A 21052-nucleotide genomic window follows, 5' to 3' on the forward strand; every position below is an offset into this window, starting at 1 on the left:
CCCACCCTCTCCTCCCCACTCCCTAAGACAGCATGTGATCTGATATAGGCTCTACTTACGCATTCATATTAAACATATTGTCACATTAGTCATTATGAGAAGAATTAGAACTAGTGGGAGGAGCCATGAGAAAGAAGAAGCAAAAGAAAAGGAGAGCAAATAGTCTGCTTCCATCTGCATTCAGCCTCCAAGGTTCGTTTTCTGGATGTGGATGGCATTTTCCATCATGAGTCTTTTGGAGTTGTCTTAGATAAGTGCATTGCTGAGAAGAGCTAAGTCTGTCAAAGTCAGTCATCGCACAATGTGGCTGTTACTGTGCACAACGTTCTCCTGGTTCTGCTCATTTCACTCTGCATCAGTTCATGTAAGTCTTCCCAGGTTTTTCTGAAGTCTGCCTGCTCCTCATTTCTCATAGCACAATAGTATTCTGTTACATTCATAAACCACAACATGTTTGTCCATTCCGCAGTTGATGGACGTCCCCTCAATTTCCAATTCTTGGCCACCACAAAAAGAGCTATTATAAATATTTTTGTACAAGTGGGTCCTTTTCCCGTTTTTATGATCTCTTTGGGATGTAGACCTACCAGTGGTAGGCACAGTTTTACAACCCTTTGGGCATAATTCCAAAATGCTCTCCAGAATGTTTGGATCAGGTCACAACTCCATTTTGCAAAACTTTCATGCTACTATTATCTCTAGAACCTGTAGCAAATAAAGGTTAAATGACTTTCCAGAGTCACGCTAGTACGTGTCTGAGACAGCATTTGAACTCAGATCTTCTTGTTCTGTGCCACCTAGCTTCCTCACATAGACAGGATAAATTGGAGATAATTGTTGAATTAAATTGATTGAACTGAAACAATGAACAAGTCCTTGTACTCAATGGGATCTCTGACTATGGTTTTTGATTATTTTTTTAAATATCCATTTTTTACTTTTTTTGAAATTTTGAGGTCCTAAGTCTCTGCTTCCCTCCAGCTTCTCTCCCGCTCATTGAGAAGGCAAGCAATAAGACATCCACTATACATGTAAAGTCATGTAAAACATATTTCCATTTAGGCATGTTGCAAAAAAAACCCTGAAAAAATCTGCTTTAGTCTGCTCTCAGAGTTCATCAGTTCCCTCTCTGGAAGGCGACAGCATTTTTCATCATAAGTTCCATGGAACTTCTTGGATCGTTGTATTGATCCATTGTATTGATAAGTCTTTCACAGCTGGCCATCCTCACAATATTGCTGTTTCCATGCACAGTGTTCTTCTGATTCTGCTCACTTCACTGCATCAGTTCAAAAAAATCTTCCCAAGTTCAAGAAGCTTTCTGAGATACATGGTATCTTTGTGAGGGGACTCCATCTGGAGATGCCTGCTCAGGACACCCTCTTGTTCTAGGAGCCTTGTCCACCATGTAGACCTTCTAGATGGTTTCCTCCTTCTAAACATGACATTCTTTCCTTTCCCAAAGTGTCTGTGGCTGCCCTGGCTCCTTTCCCACAGAGTTAGAGCCCAGCTCTGCTTTTTAAGGGAGTATTTCATCTCCCTCCTGATGCTGTCTCCAAGATTTTCTAGCTTTGTCATCACAGGTAACAAGTGAAGGTCTGGCTCTGGACCAGCTTCCGGGCTCCCCTGGATGACCTTCAGGCTCTTAAACTCTTGGAATCTCTACTTCTCCCCAATTTCCAAGCTGTTTGTATATTACCTCTGCTGAGTCTTCCACAATGAGGGATTTGGGAATCATCAAAGGGTCATAGAATCATACATTTAGAGCATGAAAGGGCCTCCGAGGGCAGCGAGGTGGCACAGCAGATACAGTGTCTGGAGTCAGGAGGACTCATCTTCCTGAGTTCAAATCTGACCTCGGACACTTACTAGCTGTGTGACCCTGGGCAAGTCACTTAACCCTGTTTGCCTCAGTTTCCTCCTCTTTCAAATGAGCTGGAGAAGGAAATGGAAAATTGCTCCAGTATCTTTGCCAAGAAAACCCCAAATGGGGTCACAAAGGGTCAGACAGGACTAAAACAACAAGAAAGATCTCAGAGGTCATCTAGCTCAGGGCTTCTTAAACTTTTTCCACTTGAGACCCCTTCGTCACTTCTTAAACTGGTGTTGAGACCCACAGTTTAAGAAGCACTGAATTAGCCCAATCTTCTCATTTTACAGAGGAGAACAGTGAGCCCCAAGGGTAATGCGACTTACCCAGGGTGTCACAGAGAAAGTGGTAGAGCCAGGATTGGAACCAATAGCCTCTAACTCCAAAAACAATATCCTTTCCATTCAGTGGCCCTGCCTACCAAGATTTAGGGGAAGAAGGGAATTTAAAAACAGCATGATACATTGGGAAATCTCTCCCCCTCCCCATTGGTTCTAGAGTCAAGAGTATTGGGGTTCAGATCTTGTCTCTGTTACTCACCACCTTTGTGGACCAGTGCTCGTTTACATTCTCTGGGCCTTAGTTGTCTTATCTATAAAGTGGGGAGGTTGGATTGGATGATTTTTAAGGTCTCTTCTAGCTCTGAATCTAAGATAAAAGCTATCTATCTATAACCAATAATAAATATAATTATATAAATTATATATAATATGTATATATTATATATAATGTGATACATGATATATCATATATTATATATATAATTATACGCATAATTATATATACTATGTAATATCTAATTATACATATAATATAAATTTAATAAAAATAATAAATCAATATAATCGATACTAACTCTATAAGCTCCCTCACCTTTCAAGGGAGGTAAGTGAGTCCCAGAGAGGTTAGGTGTGCCCAGGGTCACACCAATAGTAACAATGCACAGCACCCCATTACAGGCATCGGGAAAGGTATCCCACCCACAGTGACGGGTGCTCACCATGTTGAATGCCCTCTGCCAGGTACAAAACGATTTTGGGTCAGCTTATATTTTCCAAAGGGCTACTTATTGAAAACATTTTCTCCCTTGATGGCCTTGAGAGCTAAAGGCTGATGGCATCTTACCCATCTCACGGGAGTGAACCCAAGGCTCACGGTGATTTGTCCAAGTTAGTGGGAGAGCTAGAACCAGACCTCGGGTCTCCTGCCCGTCAGCCCTTTCCTCTTTCTCCTAAGAAAAGTTTCTGTTTTTAATTGGTCTTGGCTAGACCTTGGGTGGGCTGGGCTGGGCTGCCAAAGGGAAGTTCCCGTTTAGTGAAAGGTGAGGAGCTCAAACTGGTGCTGGAGGAGAGTGGGGGCAGGGCCTTAGTTCTGGAAGGGAATTTGGAGATGGCCTGATGCAGTGGAAGGAAGGCCTTTTCACTCACAGACCGTGTGCCTTACCTGTGTTCCTGATGGAGGCATAGGCTTAATTACCTATGTGAACTTAGGGAAATCTCAATCTCTCTGAGCTTTTGTTTCCTCCTCTTTTTATAAGTGTTTGTGACTCTCAGACTGTCCCTATCTCAGGTCCCTCGGCTCTGTTTCCTGTGGGGAAGGTTGGTAAAGAAAGGACTACGGACAGAAAGGGGGCACAGCTATACCCTTACCTGGTACTATGTGAGGTTTATATCTCTAAAATAGCCCTTATCTTAGAACTACCAGGATGGAAGCCCCCTTCTGCTTCCTCTCCTCCAACCCCTGCCCAACACTGCTGACCCCAGTCCATGGCTCATCTCCAGATTCTCCAGCCTTCTTATTCCTATTGTTCAGTCATGCCTGACTCTCCGTGACTTCCCCTGGATCATGTCACATCAATTCTGTCCATGGAGTTTCCTTGGCAAGGATATTGGAGCAGTTTGCCATTTCCTTCTCCGGAGGCAAACAGAGGTTAAGTGACAAATCCAGGGTCACACAGCTTGTGGAAGAGCTGGAACCAGTAAGTGTCTGAGGCTGCATTTGAACTCAAGTCTTCCTGACTCCAGTCCAGTGCCTTATCCACTGAGCCACCTAGCTGCCTCGAGCATAGCTGCCTCTCCAGGCTTAGGCATGTACAAAGATCCTCTTCCCCTTAACTCACCAAGATAGATTTAGGCAAAATGGTGCAATGGATAGAACACTGGGCTTGGCATCTTAAGTTCAAATCTGGCCTCAGACACTCACTAGCTGTGTGATCCTGGGGCCAGTCACTTCACCCTGTTTGCCTCAGTTTTCTCATCCATAAAATGAGCCCGAGAAGGAAGTATCCTTACCGAGAAAGCCTCAGATGGGGTCGTGAAGAGTCAGATGGCTGGGATGGCTGAACAATAACCGCGATCATAGCAGTAACAGCTGGCATTCACGTAGAGCCTTTTCAGGTTTGCAAAACACTTCGTGCACATTAACTCATTTGCTCCTCATCACAACTCTGAGAGGCAGGAGGTATTATTATCTGAATTTTTTTTAGGCAGTAACTGGGGCTACGTGACTTGCCCAGGGTCACACAGCTAGTAAGTGTTAAGTGTCTGAGGCTGAATTTGAACTCAGGTCCTCCTGACTCCAGGGTCGGTGCTCTATCTACTGTGCCACCTAGCTTCCCCTTATTATTATCCTAATTTTACAGGTGAGGAAACTGAGGCAGACAGAGATTAAGTGACTTGTCCAGGGTCACACTGCTAGTCAGTACCTAAGGCAGGGTTTGACCTCAAGTCTTCCTGACTCCGGGTCCAGATGGGCCCTGGGTCAGAGAACCAATGAGTTACAGAACAAAAACATCATACCTTAAGTTCTGTGTCCAGTTTGGGGCCATAGATTTTAAGAAGGACATCGACAACTGGAGGGTGTTTAGTACGGTAAGGGTTCCTGCAAATCATGCCCTGGGTGCATCTCCTTGAAGGAACTGGGAATATTTAGCCTGGAGAAGGGAAGACTTAGGGGAAACACGGGCGCTGTCTTTAAATATTTAGAGGGCTGTCATATGGAAAAGAGAGGAGACTCGTTTTTCTTATTCCCAGAGGGCATGATTTCTAGAGCCAAGGAACAGTGGGTGGAAGTGGAAGAGGCAGGCTTTGTCTAGATGTCAGGCACAACTTCTTAATCATCAGGGCAGACCAGATGGAATCATCTGCCTCTAGGGATAGTAGATTTCTTCAAGCTGAGAATAGAAAAATCACCTGAGGCAGGAGAGAGGGATTGCTGTCCAGGTTCAGATTAGATGAGATTTTACAGCTGAGGAAACTGAGGCTCCTCTGTCGGAATGATTTACCCAAGTTCTCACCATGGATCAACGACAGACCTGAACCTCCTAACTTTTAGGCCAAAGTTTCGTTTTTTTTTTAACCAATTATGCCACTATTTTTGCTGGCCACCTAGGAAAGGAATAGTTCCTGAAAAGGGTTTTTCTAAAGACCCAACCTCACCACAAGGGGCACATGAATGGTCGGAGGAGGAGGGATATGATCAAGGATCTCTGATCACAGCAATGAGGAATTACCTGGGAAAGAACATGGGATGTGGGTTTGGGTCCTGCCACATACCAGCTGTCTGACCTTGGGCAAGTCTCTTTTTGGGTCTCCATATTCTCATCTGTAAAATGGAAGAACTGGAGTCGGTGCCCCTGTGAGGAGCTTTCCAATTTTGATACTCTGTGGTTCTATGCCGGTCAGTGCTTTCTTGCTCCTCCCCAGCCAGACACAGGCTGGATTTTGGATCTTTATTCTGTCTCGTGGTCTCTTCCTCTAACCACACCTGATGACTAGAGCCCGTATTTGCTGGCTCTCATTCTTGTCTGCCCACTTGTATGCTCTGTCATCTGTTTACAGGGGAAGACTCAGGAATCCCAGGACTAGACAGAAAGACTTTGCTGGTCATCCTCTGTAAGCATTTATGACATCACACGTAGACAGATTAGGGGATTATCTCAGGGTGTGATTTGAGAGTTATCATGTTCCAACTCCACCCCAACCTCCCCAGCTCAGCACCAGACCTCCATCCTTTTGTTATGGGGTGGGTGAAATGGCAGAAGGAGCCGGGCATTACAAGATCATAGACAGAGCTGGAAGGGCTCCTACGCAGGCATTTACCAAGCACTGACCACGTACCATGCACACTGCTAAGGGCTACAAAGACCATCACTGCCCTCCAGAGGCTCACAGTCTAATGGACAAGATGACATTCAAACAGCCACTTTAGTCAAGATACGTAGGATCACAGGGTGATGTTTCTAGAGCTAGAAGGGGTGTCAGAGGTCATCTAGGCCAACACCCTTATTTTACAAATGAGGATACTGAGGTCCAGAGGATAACTTACCTAAGGTCACGACTTGCCCGAGGTAGCCAGGTAGTAATGAGCAGGGGCAGGATTCGAATCCAGATCCTTTGATTCTCAAGCCTGGACTCTTTTCTCCATAGCATAGTGGGCTAGAAGCCTGGAGATCTGGGTTCTAGTCTTCCTTTCACCACTGGTCTGGATGTGTAACCTTGTGCAATGGACTTCACCTTCCTGGGCCTCACCTGCATCATGAGAACCACAGTGCCTGCTCTCCCTTCCTCAAACACGCGAGCAGTCAATAATAAGCATTCATTATGGAACAGAAATACCAATACAAAAATGAAACCATTCTCAAGGAGCACACATGCTGTAGAGATAGCGACGTGCAAATATATAGGGACATAAAATATATACAAAATAAAGGGGATTTTTTTGAGGGGAGAGAGAAATATATACAAAATAAATGTGACCTTTTTTTTTTAGGGGAGAGAGAGGGCATTAGTATCTTGAGAGCATCAGTAAAGGCTTCGTGTAAAAGATGGTGAATAAATTGATCCTGGAAGAAAACTAAGGATACTAAGAAGTGAGGTATAGTGGGGTTGGATTCTAGACATGGGGGGACAACAAGAGCAAAGGCTGGGCAATGGGAGACGAAGGGTATGAGGAAGAGTAAAAAGACTGGATTGGCTGCCGGGGGTGGGGAACCTGCCACATGTGGTCTTCTAAGTCCTTGGGTGTGGCCTTTTGACTGAGTCCAAGTTTTATAGAACAAATCCTTTTATTGAGGGGATTTGTTCTGTGAAGTTTGGATTCAGTCAAAGGGCAGCACTTGAGGACCTAGAGGGCCCCATGTGGCCTCGAGGCCGCAGGTTCCCCACCCCTGCGCCTGCTAGACTATAGAGTGATGGAAGTGGTGTAATGCGTAATAAGGTTGGAAAGGTAGGAGGGCATCAAGGGTTGAAAGGCTTTAAATTGCATATGGTGGCATTTATATTCATCCTAGAGGTAAAAGGGAACCACTGGATTTTATTAAGTGGGGGCAAGACATGGTCAGATCTAGGAAAATCATTTTGGGAGCTATGTGGAGGATGGATTGTAGTGGGGAAAGAGTTGGGGCAAGGACACCAATTAGAAGGCTATTGCAGCAGTTCAGATGAGAGGTGATGAGGGACTGGACCAGGATGCCGGCTGTGTGGATTGGGGAGAAGAGAACACATGAGGGAAATGTTGTGGAGGTAGAAATGACAAGATTTAGCAACTGACTGAGAGAAAGACTGTGGTGTGATGATGAGAGAGGTGAATTTGAAATCAGGGGACCTGGGTTCAACTCCCTTCTCAGACACTTAATATAGATGTGTGACACTGGACAAGTGACTAACTTCTCTCAGCCTCAGTTTTCTCATATATAAATTGCGGATACTAATAATATAAACCTCATAGGGTTGTTGAGAGGATCAAGTGAGATGTTATTGCAAATGTTAAATTGGGATATAAATGTTAGGAATTATTATTATTTGTAGTGAATAAGAGTGACTATAAGGTTTTGAATTTTTTTTGTTTATGCTTTTTTTGGAGCGGGGAAGGCAGGGCAATTGGTGTTAAGTGACTCGCCACGCAGCTAGTACGTGTGTCAAGTGTCTGAGGCCGGATTTGAACTCAGGTGCCCCTGACCCCAGGGCCGGAGTTCTACTCACTACACTGCCTAGCTGCCCCTAAGGTTTTGAATTTGGGTGCCTAGAAGGATAATGGTGCATTTTGGTAGAGGGGATGCAGAGCTAGGTGGCACAGTGGACAGAATGCCAGGCCTGGAGTCAGAAAGACTCATCTTCCTAAGTTCAAGTCTGGTTTTAGACACTTACTAGCTCTGTGCCTCTGGACAAATCACTTCACCCTATTTGCCTTAGTTTCCTCACCTGTAAAATGAGCCAGGGAAGGAAATGGCAAACGATTCCAGTATATCTGCCAAGAAAACCCTAAATGGGGTCATAAAAGGCCAGACACAACTGAAAAACGTTGAGAGAAGATAACGAGTTCTACTTTGGACGTGTTAAGGAAGTTTCAGAGGCTGGTAGGATTTAAATTTGAAGTGTCCACTAGGGAGAGAGATGGAGAGCTGGGTATACAGATCTGGGAGTCATCAGCAAAGAGTAAATAATTAAACCCACTGGGGCTGATAAGGTCACCAGGTGAGAGAGTGAGAAAAGAGAAGGAAACTCATGAAAGAGCCCTTGGGCTACAGATACAATTAGGGGATCCAGCAAAGGAGACTGAGGAGCAGTCAAGCAGGTAAGAGAACAATCAAGAGAGAGCTGTGTCAGGAAAACCTGGAAAGAAGAATGTATCCTGGAAGAGAAGGTGGTCAGCAGGGTCAGAGGCTGCAAAGAAGTCAAGAAGGTTGGGGACGAGAGCACCATATTTCACAATTAGAAGATGGTGGGTAACTTCTGATATTAATAATCATATAATTATTTCAAAAATTCTTCTTTCCATTTATGCCTTATTTGTGACTGAATTTATCAGATCCTCTCCTGTGAAGGTTTTAGAAGGATCCCAAAGCTTGCTGTCTTTGGTTCTGTTGCTTGAGATGGGTGGAAATCTCTTAGGTTGTGAGGGGCAGATAGGTTGGGAAGTCAGATGGGGTGGGGTATCTCCTTGACTTCCCAGATTGAGTGGAATTCTCTCCACTCACTGGTCAGTGTTTTGTGGAGGGGGTACTTTGGCAACCAGACAGAGCAGAGCAGGCAGCAGCTGGACCACTAGCAGTATGGTGTGGTGAAAAAGCATTTTATTTTGAGTCAGAGGACCAGGTTTTAGATCTCAGCTACCTGTGTGATATTGGCCAAGTCATTTCTATTTTCTGAGGCACATTTTCCCTGAAAAATGAGTGATATGTATTGGATGGGTTCTTCTAGCTCTAAATTCTGCAATCCCATAAACCAGGGCTTACAGCTCAGGGTAGGTCTGCACTGGACCACAGGCCTTGCTCTCTAAGGCCTAATTCTCCTCCCTTTCTAGTTGGTTTGCCCTGGAGTTCCTGGGTGAGGGACAGTGATGAGCTTTCTCTGTGTGTTAAGAGGCTGGCAGAGGATCTGTTGGGGGTGGGGGAGGAGTCACAGTCTCTGCCCTGCAGAAACTTGCTGGCTAAATTGGACAGCACTGATGCAGACAGACGGATCAAGGGCAGATCAACACACAGACAGCTGAGCAAATCCCAGCTGATACTGCCAGCCAGAGGAAGGCAGATGAACATTTTGTAAGAGGGTCAGGTCTGGCGGTCCCTGCTTAAGGGAAAAGGGGAGGAGTGGGAAGTTCAGAGCCAAATGGGACATTGGCAGAACCGTGTTGTAGCTGAAAGGGCAAGGAGGAATCAAGTCTGTAACAGGGAAAGGCATGAGGAAGAGAGGGCCATCTGTACACTGAGGGATCCCAACGAATTTCACTCAACAAGTAGTTCTTCATTTCCTACTGGGTAGCCAGGCCTGAGCTAGACAATGGGGATACAGAGATGGACAATGACATAATCACTACCCTCCAAGATGTTACAACTCTAAAACAGGACTATAACAGGTCCACAGATAAAGTAGAATACAAGATAGATTATAAGAAGAATGTGGGGAAGATCCAGTGTTCTACAAGAAATGTGAAGATAGAGAGGTTGCTGTCCGGGAGAGTGGTGGTGATCAGGAAAGACTGTGGGGAAGAAGAGGTTAAGCTTTTATTTATTTTTTAAAATTTATTTATTTTTAGTTTTCAACATTCACTTCCATAAGTTTTAAATTTTCTCCACCTCCCACCCCAAGATGACGTGCAATCTGATATAGGCTCTACATATACATTCCTATTAAACATATTTTCACATTAGACATGGTGTATAGAAAAATTACAACCAGTGGGAGGAAATGAGAAAGAAAAAACAAAACAAAAAATAGAGCAAATAGTGTGCTTCGATCTGCAGTCAGACTCCATAGTCCTTTCTCTGGATGTGGATGGCATTTTCCATCGTCACACTTTTGGATGTGTTTTAGGTCCTTGCATTGCTGAGAAGAGCTAAGTCTATCCAAGTCAGTCATCGAACACTGTAGCTGTTACTGAGTACAGTGTTCTCCTGGTTCTGCTCATTTCACTCAGCATCAGTTCATATAAGTCTTCCCAGGTTTTTCTGAAGTCTGCCTGCTCCTCATTTCTTATAGCACAATAGTATTCCATTACCTTCATATACCACAGCTTGTTCAGCCATTCCCCAATTGATGGGCATCCCCTCAATTTCCAGTTCTTGGCCACCACAAAAAGAGCTGCTATAAATAATTTTGTACATTTCCCATTTTTTGTTTTTTGTTTTTTTTATTTAATATTTTAGTTTTCAGCATTAATTTCCACAAGATTTTGAGCTACAAATTTTCTCCCTATTTCTACCCTCCCCCTTATTCCAAGATGGCATACATTCTGATTGTTCCCCAGTCAGCCCTCCCTTCTTTCACCCCATTCCCTCCCCCCATCCTCTTTCCCCTTACTTTCTTGTAGGGCAGGATAGATTTCTATGCCCCATTCCCTGTATATCTTGTTTCCCAGCTGTATGCAAAAAACAACTTTTTTTAAGCACCTGCTTTTAAAACTTTGAGTTCCAAATTCTCTCCCCTCTTCCCTTCCCACCCACCCTCCCTAGGAAGGCAAGCAATTCAACATAGATCACATATGTATCATTATGTAAAAATACTTCCACAATGCTCATGCTGTGAAAGGCTAACTATATTTCCTTCCATTGTATCCCATCCCCCTTTATTCAATTTTCTCCCTTGTCCCTGTCCCTTTTCAAAAGTGTTTACTTTTGATCACCTCTTCCCCCTATCTGCCCTCCCTTCTATCATCCACCCCTTTTTTATCCCCTTCCCTTTACTTTCCTGTGGAGCAAGATACCCAATTGAGTGTGTATGCTATTCCCTCCTCAAGTTGAATCTGATGAGAGTAAGATTCACTCATTCTCCCTCACCTGCCCCCTCTTCCCTTCCAACAGAACTGCTTTTTCTTGCCACCTGTATGTGAGATAATTTACTCCGTTCTATCTCTCCCTTTCTCCTTTTCTCAATATATTCCTCTCTCACCCCTTAAATTTATTTTATTTTTTAAGATATCATCCCTTCATATTCAACTCATCCTGTGCCCTCTGTCTATATTCCCTTCAACTCCCCTAATACTGAGAAAGGTCTCATGAATTACACACATCATCTTTCCATGTAGGAATGTAAACATAACAGTTCAACTTTAGTAAGTCCCTTTGTATTCTCTTTCTTGTTTACCTTTTTGTGCTTCTCTTGATTCTTGTATTTGAAAGTCAGATTTTCTATTCAGCTCTGATCTTTTCACTGAGAAACCTTGAAAGTCCTCTATTTTATTGAAAATCCATATTTTGCCTTGGAGCATTATACTCAGCTTTTCTGGGTAGGTAATTCTTGGTTTTAATTCTAGCTCCTTTGACCTCCAGAATATCATATTCCAAGCCCTTTGATCCCTTAATGTAGAAGCTGCTAGATCTTGTATTATTCTGATTGTGTTTCCACAATATTCAAATTGTTTCTTTCTGTCTGCTTGCAATATTTTCTCCTTGATCTGGGAACTCTGGAATTTGGCGACAATATTCCTAGGATCTTTTTGGGGATCTTTTTCAAGAAGCAATCAGTGGATTCTTTCAATTTGTATTTTACCCTCTGGCTCTAGAATATCAGGGCAGTTTTCCTTGATATTTCTTGACAGATGATATCTAGGCTCTTTTTTTGATCATGGCTTTCAGGTAGTCCAATAATTTTTAAATTATCTCTCCTGGATCTATTTTCCAGGTCAGTGGTTTTTCCAGTGAGATATTTCACATTGTCTTCCATTTTTTCCATATCTTGATTTCTCATAAAGTCATTAGGTTCCACTTGTTCCAATCTAATTTTTAAAGTGGTATTTTCTTCAGTGGTCTTTTGGACCTCCTTTTCCATTTGGCTAATTTTGCCTTCGAGGACATCCTTCTCCTCATTGGCTTGTTGGAGTTCTTTTGACATTTGGGTTAATCTGTTCTTTAAGGTGTTATTTTCTTCAGTGTCTTTTTGGGTCTCCTTTAGCACATCGTTGACTTGTTTTTCATGGTTTTCTTGTGTCACTCTCGTTTCTCATCTCAATTTTTCCTCTACTTGTCTTCCTTGCTTTTCCAAATCGTTTTTGAGCTCTTCCATGGTCTGAGACAAGTTCATGTTTTTCTTGGAGGCTTTTGATGTAGGCTCTTTGACTTTGTTGACTTCTTCTGGCTGTATGTTTAGATCTTCTTTGTTACCAAAAAAGGAATCTAGATTTTGAGTTTGAGTCTGCATTTGAGTCTGAGTTTGTTTTTGTTGCCTGTTCATGTTCCCAGCCAACTATTCCACCTTTGAGCTTTTTGTCAGGATATGACTGCTTGTAGAGTTGAGAGTACTTTGTCCCAAGCTTTAGGGTCCATGCACTGCTGTTTTAAAAGCTACTTCTATTCCACCATCACCCCAGGCTCTGTCATCACAGCACTCCTCCTCCCCCAAGAACTGCCAACCAGGACCGCAATACAGATCCAAGCAGGGCCCAGCAAGAGAATTTGCCTTTATGCCCATAAAGCGCTCCTTGCACTCCTGCTCTGATCTGCTGCTAGATTCCTCCCACTGTGTGAGCCAGGGACTCGGGAAGCAGCTGATGCTGCAGCTCTGGAAGCAGCCTGAGGAGTTTCCTGCTGCTGACACCACCACTACCTCCGCCACCCCCAGGGCTGGTGATCGAACTGCTCTGAATTCGATTCCGAAGTTTCCCTCTAACCTACTCTGTGGCGTTTGTGGGTTGAGAAGTCTGGTAACTGCCACAACTCACTGATTCATGGACCCAAGGCCTGTTCCGGCTGGCTAACTCCGGGTCTTATCTGTCCTGGCGTGGCCCACTCTGGGCTGCATTCCACTCCCAGCACCATGTGATAGACCCTTCCCGGCAGCCATCCAGGCTCTCCTGCTCTGGAGACCTGTTTCCCTCTGCTATTTCATGGTTTCCGCAGCTCTAGAATTTGTTCAGAGCCATTTTTTACAGGTGTTTGGAGGGATTGGGGTAGAGCTTAAGCAAGTCCCTGCTTTCCAGCTGCCATCTTGGCTCTGCCCCCACTTTTTCAATTTTTATGATCTTTTTGGGATATGGCCCTAGAAATGGTATTGCTGGGTCAAAGGGTATGCACATTTTTATAGCCCTTTGGGCATAGTTCCAAATTGCCCTCCAGAATGGTTGGACCAGTTCACAACTCCACCAACAATGAATCAATGTTCCAATTTTCCCACATCTTCTCCAACATTTAACATTTTCCTGTTTTGTTATGTTAGCTAATCTGATAGGTATGATGTAGTACCTAAGGGTTGTTTTGATTTGCATTTCTCTAATCAGTAGTGATTTAGAGCACTTTGTCTTATGACTATAGATAGCTTTAATTTCTTCCCCTGAAAGCTTCCTGTTCATATGCTTTAACCATTTATCAATTGGGGAATGACTTGTATTCTTATAAATTTGACTCAGTTCTCTGTATATTTTAGAAATGAGATGAAGGCATCAGAGACACTGGTTGTAAAAATTCTTTCCCAGTTTTCTGCTTCCCTCCTAATCTTGGTTGCATTGGCTTTGTTTGTGCAAAAACTTTTCAATTTAACATAATCAAAATTATCCATTTTGCATTTCATAGTGTTCTCTATCTCTTGTTTGGTCATAAATTCTTCTGTTCACTATAAATCTGACAGATAAACCAATCCTTCCTCTCCTAATTTTCTTATAGTATCAGTCTTTATATGTAAATCGTGTACCCATTTGGACTTTATTTTGGAATACAGTGTAAGACGTTGGTCTATGCCCAGTTTCTGTCATACTGTTTTCCAGTTTTCCCAGCAGTTTTTGTCAAACAGTGAGATCTTATCCTAGAAGCTGGAGTCTTTGGGTTTATCCAATAGTAGATTACTATAGCCGTTGACTACCATGTCTTGTGTACCTAACCTATTCCACTGATCCACCACTCCGTTTCTTAGCCAGTCCCAGGTAGTTTTGATGACTGCTGCTTTATAACACAATCTAAGATCTAGTAAGGCTAGGCCACCTTCTCTGGCATTTCTTTTCATTAATTCCCTTGATATTCTGGATGAAGTTAAGCTTTTAAAGAAACATAGACAGAGCTGGGGAGGGTGAAAGTAGAACCTGGGCCTGGGGAGAGCTGACTGTTCTGCAGAGGCTTATCCACAGGACAGGGGAAACTGAGGAGAAGAACCAGAGGTTTGAGCTGGGCCATGGGGCTTTACTGCAGAGTAGGGAGGTGGGGAGCCACAGCGAGGTGGTATCTCCTAGCACCCAGCTGGGGCAGGGCAGGGAGACCCTTGCTGATGGGTTGAGATACTGAAAACAGCGATGGGTGAGGGAGGATATCCACAGACTGGCCAATATTTATTGAGTGCATAGTATATGTCTAGAATTGTAAAGGTAGCAAAAGGGGGGAGAGAGGGTGGTGTAGCAGAAAGAAACTGAGGCACAAGATTTTAAGTCTGGCTCAAGCTTCTTCCTACCTACCTGTCTGATCTTGAACTAATCACTTTCCCATAGTGGACCTCAATTTCCCACTTTAAAATGAGGGGGAAGCAAAGAGATCATAAAAACGGGAAAAGGACCCACATCTACAAAAATATTTATAGCGATTCTTCTTGCGATGGCCAAGAACTGGAAATCAAGGGGATGTCCATCAATTGTGGAATGGCTGAAAAAGTTGTGGTGTATGTGTGTAGTGGAGTACTATCGGGCTGTAAGAAATGATGAGCAAGCAGACTTCAGAAAAACCTGGAGAGACTTACATGAACTGATGCAGAATGAAATGAGCAGAACCAGGAGAACATTGTACACAGTAACAGCCACACCGTGCAGTGACTAATTTTGATAGATTTGGCTCTTTGGCTCAGCAATGCAAGGATCTAAGACAACTCCAAAAGACTCATGATGGAAAATGCCATCCACATCTAGAGAAAGAGCTATGGAATCTGAATGCAGATGGAAGTATACTATTTGCATTCTTTCTCTCTCTCTCTCTCTTCTCTTTCTCGTGGTTTCTCCCATTCATTCTAATTCTTCTATGCAACATGACTAATGGGAAAATATGTTTAATATGAATGTACATGTAGAGCCTATATCAGATTGCATGCCATATTTGGGAGGGGGGGGAGGGAGGGGGAGAAAATTTAAAACTCAAAATCTTGTGAAACCAAATATTGTAAACTAAAAATAAATTAATTTTTAAAAATGAGGGGGAGGCCTAGAAAACTCCCCCCATAGCTCTAAAAATTTGCTGCCACTTGTCAAATTCAAGTCACCTACTATGCCCCATCATACCTTTTGTTATTGCCTTTTAGTTTACACATAGTTTGAATTACTCTAAGTTAAGATTTCATCGTTGGAGAGTCATGTGAAGATGCATCCTTTGTGACTGACATTCTCCTTTCCAGCAATGGGGGCAATGGGGGTGGTGGGGTGGTGCTTGTACAGCTCTTGAGTTCAGAGCCCAGCAATCTGAGGTCATGTGGTGGCAATCGGAAGGGTGGGGCAGATATAGAGTATTCTTTCGGATGAATTAACCTAAAATATTGGTGGTGCAGCGGATAGAAGGCCAGGCCTGGAGTCAGGAAGACTTATCTTCCTGATTTCAGATCTGGCCTCAGACACTAGATGGGTGACCCTGGGCAAGTCACTTAACCCTGTTTGCCTCAGTTTCCTCATTAGTCAAATGAGCTGGAGAAGGAAATGGCAAAGCATTCCAGTATCATTGCCAAAGGAAACCTTGAATGGGCTCACAGAGTCAGACATGACTGAAACAACTGAACTACAACAAAATCAGCCCTGGTTTGCTGATGTAATCCAGGAGGGATCCCCTCCGTCCAAAGTGGGTGGGCAAAGATTCCGTACTCCACTCTGCTGGGGCTTTGAGATCTAGGAATTGGCTGAGATATGGTGCAGTGCTACTTTACCCAGAATGACCCGTGTAGGGACCCATCTTTGGATTCTCTGCCAGGCCTGTGCCTGGACTACAGAGCTAGTGGAGAATAGTGCAAAGGCTACTAAATTCGAATGAAAGTCAAGAGACTTGGGTTCTGGCTTTGCTACCGACCAGCTTTGCAATCTTGGGCAAATCATTTAAGTTCTCTGAACCTCAGTTTCTTTCTCTGTAAAATGGGGAGGTTGGAAGGGATGGTTTCTAAGGTGATTTTTTGACTCAGAACTTTATGTACATCTGAGCTCTCAGCTGGGTTCAGGGCTTTGAAGCTGTGGGCAGAGGTAGATATTGGGAGTGGGGTAGAGGGGAAGGCTCCCACGTCTCCTTCCTGTGTTTTATCGATCACTCTCTTCTCTCCCACCTTTTAGTGCATGAGCAGAGGTCTGTTCCTGGCTGCAGCCCTGTGCCCAGCCCCAGCCCCCAACTCTGGGCACCATGTCTGGCTCCTATGATGAGGCCGCACCTTCAATGGAGGAGATCACAGACAGCTTCTGGGAGGTGAGATTCCCCCCACCCCCAGCCCTTCCTCCCCCATACCCCTCCCTCTGCCTAGTGTTTCACAGAAGAGGGTGCCCTGTGCCAGTCCTGGGCACCTTCTGCCTAGCTCTTTCCTGTCCACCTTGACATCAGATATGTCAGTAGCACCTGGGCCTGCGTTCCCACATTGACTAGCCTTGGTATCATTTCTCTTCCTCTTCTGCCTACCCAACCCTCCACCCATCTGTGCTTCCTCCTGCCCTCCTTCACAGCCTTTCTGGAGGATTAATTTGGAATATTGTAGCCACAAGAGGGAGCAAGGTGACCATTTCAGTGAACCTCCATCCACTCTCCTGCCTCCCCTGAGACATCTCAAGACCCACCAACCCAAATCAAACCTTTGTCTGTCATTTTGTGTCTCTCTCATACCTTCCGCCCTCTCTTCCTTCTGTTCTAGAAACTTAATTACTATTTTAGGCACTCTGTCCATCTGTTTTAGAAGCTCTATGCATTGTGGGATGCATATTTGAGGGGCAAGGGAGTTAAGGGAGGGGTTATCAGGGTCCCTATTTATTTAGTAACTAAAAGAAGTGATGGGCAGCTAGGTGGCATAGTGAATAGAGCACCAGGCCTGGAGTCAGGAAGACCTGAGTTCAGATTTGACCTCAGACACATACTGGCTGTGGCAAGTCACTTAACCCAGTTTGCCTCAGCTTCCTCATCTGCAAAATGAGTTGGAGAAGGAAATGGCAAACTGCTCCGTATCTCTGCCAGGCAAATCCCAAATGGGGTCACAGAGTGTCAGACATGACCGAAAACAACTAAACGACAGCAACCAAAAAAGGAGTAATAATTCTTGAGGGAAGTACCCCATAGGGTTGTTGTGAGGAAAGAGATTTGTAAATATGAAAACATTGTAGGAATGAGTGATGATAATGATGACGATGGTGATGATGATGGTGATGGGGATGGTGATGGGGATGATGGAGATGGTGGGGATGATAATGAGGATGATGATGATGGGAATGATGGAGATGATGGTGATGGGGATGGGGATGGGGATGATGATGATGGTGGTGGTGGGGATGATGGTAATGATGAAGGTGATGGTGATGATGATGGGGATGGGGATGATGGGGATGGGGATGATAATGAGGATGATGATGATGATGGTGGTGGTGGTGGTGATGATGGGGATGATGGTAATGATGAAGGTGATGGTGATGATGATGGGGATGGGGATGATGGGGATGGGGATGATAATGAGGATGATGATGATGATGGTGATGGGGATGATGATGGTGATGGGGATGGGGATGGTGGGGATGGTGATGGTGATGGGGATGGGGATAGTGATGGTGGAGATAATGAAGATGATGATGATGGGGATGATGGGGATGATGGTGATGATGGTGATGGGGATGATGGGGATGATGGGGATGATGATGGTGATGGGGATGATGGAGATGATGGTGATGGTGATGGGGATGGGGATGGTGATGGTGATGGTGATGGGGATGATGGAGATGATGGTGATGACGATGATGATGGTGATGGTGATGGTGGTGGTGGTGGTAGTGATGATGGTGATGATGATAGTGATGGTGATGATGGTGATGATGAAGGTGATGGTGATGATGATGGTGATGGGGATGATAGGGATGGGGATGATAATAAGGATGATGATGATGATGGTGGTGGTGGTGGTGATGATGGGGATGATGGTGATGATGGTGACAATGATGATGGTGATGGGATGATGGGGATGATGGGGATGATGATGGTGATGGGGATGATGGAGATGATGGTGATGGGGATGGGGATAGTGATAGTGGAGATAATGAGGATGATGATGATGGGTATGGTGATGGTGATGGGGATGATGGAGATGATGGTGATGATGATGATGATGGTGATGGTGGTGGTGGTGGTAGTGATGATGGTGATGATGGTGATGATGAAGGTGATGGTGATGATGGGGATGGGGATGATAATGAGGATGATGATGATGATGGTGGTGGTGGTGGTGATGATGATAGTGATGGTGATGATAGTGATGATGATGGTGATGGGGATGATAATGAGGATGATGATGATGATGGTGGTGGTGGTGGTGATGATGGGGATGATGGTGATGATGGTGACAATGATGATGGTGATGGGATGATGGGGATGATGGGGATGATGATGGTGATGGGGATGATGGAGATGATGGTGATGGGGATGGGGATAGTGATAGTGGAGATAATGAGGATGATGATGATGGGTATGGTGATGGTGATGGGGATGATGGAGATGATGGTGATGACGATGATGATGGTGATGGTGGTGGTGGTGGTAGTGATGATGGTGATGATGGTGATGATGAAGGTGATGGTGATGATGATGGTGATGGGGATGATGGGGATGGGGATGATAATGAGGATGATGATGATGATGGTGGTGGTGGTGGTGATGATGATAGTGATGGTGATGATAGTGATGATGATGGTGATGGGGATGATAATGAGGATGATGATGATGATGGTGGTGGTGGTAGTGATGATGGTGATGATGATGGGGTTGGGGATGATGGGGATGATGATGATGGTAGCAACAGCTGTGGCACAGTGGTTAGAGAGGTGGCCTCAGAGATCTAGAAGACCAGGATTCAAGCTCTGCCTCTGATGTACACTGGTTGTGTGACCCTAAGCAAATTATTTGACCTCTTAGTACCCTAGGCAACTCTGCAAGAGTACATGTTGCAGGAAAGTAGAGGTAGTTTCCTTCCTGGGAGTGCTCTCAATCAATGAAACTACAGGTCTAAGCCCTATCCCCTATTATTGAGTAATTAATAAAAGGTAAATAGATTTTTCCTTAAATTTTAGTGTGGGCGGGGTTCAGATTTCTCTTTTGGGCCTCTATTTCTTTGCTTCTAATGCCCCAATCCCAATCTTCTAACTCCCTGTCTCCCTTACTTCCTGTCCCTTATGCCATCCTTACTAGCTGTTTGACTCTGGACAAGTTATCCTCTCTGAGCCTCAGTTGGCATATCTGTAAAATGGGGAGATGAATGCTCTCATTCCTTATCTCACCAGGTGGATGTGAAGAAAACATTTTGTAAACCCAAAGGTGCTATGTGTGTGTGAGCTATCCTACCGTTCACCCTTCCTTCTGTGTGTTTTTCTTAAATTTCTCTGCTTCCCTCTCCCCTCACCTCTCTCCTGTCCTCAGTCTGCCTCTCTATGATGATTTCTTTGCCTCTTTCCTTTTCCATTTCTCTCCATTTCCAGAACCTATCAGTTTCTCTTTTCTTGCTCCTCTGTTCTCAACTTTTCTGCCACCCCCTCTCTAACCTGCTTGGGACTCATCTACTTCCCTTCCCTCTAGGTTTGGTAGGTGATGGGAATTATGGAAACTGGGGTGTGGACCAGGCTGGAAGGTGGGATGGGGTGCGGGACAGGATGGTTTCTGCTGGGTCATCTGCCTCAGTAGTCCCAGCCCTTCCTAGCTCAGGATAGACACCTGTTGGACACAGAAGGATATGACTGGAGTGGGGGAGGGGAGTGCTGTTTGTGAGGGAGGCTCTTAAAGCTATTAGGATTACAATGATTTGGGGGAGGGCAGTTTGGCTGTTGCTCTTGGAGGATGGCTAGGAAAACTATTCTTGATCTATATGGCTGGGCTGTCGGTGGTGGTGAGGCCCAGAGAGGTCCCACTTGAGAAGCAGCATTAGCCAGGGTAGCCAAGGAATGGGGTTGCCCATTGGTCCTTGTGGTTCCTCCAGGTGGGAAACTACAAGAGGACGGTGAAGCGGATCGATGATGGCCACCGGCTCTGCAACGACCTCATGAGCTGCCTTCACGAGCGAGCTAAGATCGAGAAGGCCTACGCCCAGCAGCTCACAGACTGGGCCAAGCGCTGGCGCCAGCTCCTCGAGAAAGGTGCCCTCGTGCCGTCCCAACACTATCCCACCCCCAAACTGGCAAACAACAGTCATACTCCCCACCTATGCTCCGGGGACCTCTCAGCCCTGCTCCCATGCCCAGAGGAGGAACATAAGCAGGGGGATCTAGCCCTGGCCACCCTCACCCCTTTCTAGGGACTAAAGGCAAATGGGTCCTGTTAGAACAAGCTGGATGATCACGTATAGGAGGCTGTGCCTGAGGAGGAGAGGGAGATCATGGGAGGGAACCCATCCCAAGGAACCTCCTGGCTGCATCCTGGTCCCACCCTGACCTCCTGTACATCTTAGTCATTCAGCAAGAGTGGCATAGAAGAAAGAGCCCTGGGTTTAGAGTTGGAGAGCTTGGGTCCAAGTGCTAGCTCTGCTCCTTACTATCTAAGTGACCTTGGCTAAATCATTTCCCTCAACGGTCTCAATTTTC

The 21052-nt window shown here is 44.9% G+C and overlaps 1 protein-coding gene across 2 annotated transcripts in view; it reads left to right on the forward strand.

Annotated features, from left to right (window-relative positions):
* PACSIN1 (protein kinase C and casein kinase substrate in neurons 1) overlaps positions 1 to 21052 on the forward strand; it is a 109553-nt gene that overhangs the window by 79394 nt on the left and 9107 nt on the right. For both annotated transcript variants that reach the window (XM_036768888.1, XM_036768887.1), the window contains exons 2-3: positions 16577 to 16706; positions 20452 to 20608. In XM_036768888.1, the coding sequence (XP_036624783.1) occupies positions 16644 to 16706; positions 20452 to 20608 (220 nt within the window). In that variant the 5' untranslated portion in view covers positions 16577 to 16643. The remainder of the gene's footprint in view (positions 1 to 16576; positions 16707 to 20451; positions 20609 to 21052) is intronic.

This window comes from Trichosurus vulpecula, chromosome 7 (genome assembly GCF_011100635.1).
Source record: "Trichosurus vulpecula isolate mTriVul1 chromosome 7, mTriVul1.pri, whole genome shotgun sequence".
In the NCBI taxonomy this organism is placed as follows: Eukaryota; Metazoa; Chordata; class Mammalia; order Diprotodontia; family Phalangeridae; genus Trichosurus; species Trichosurus vulpecula.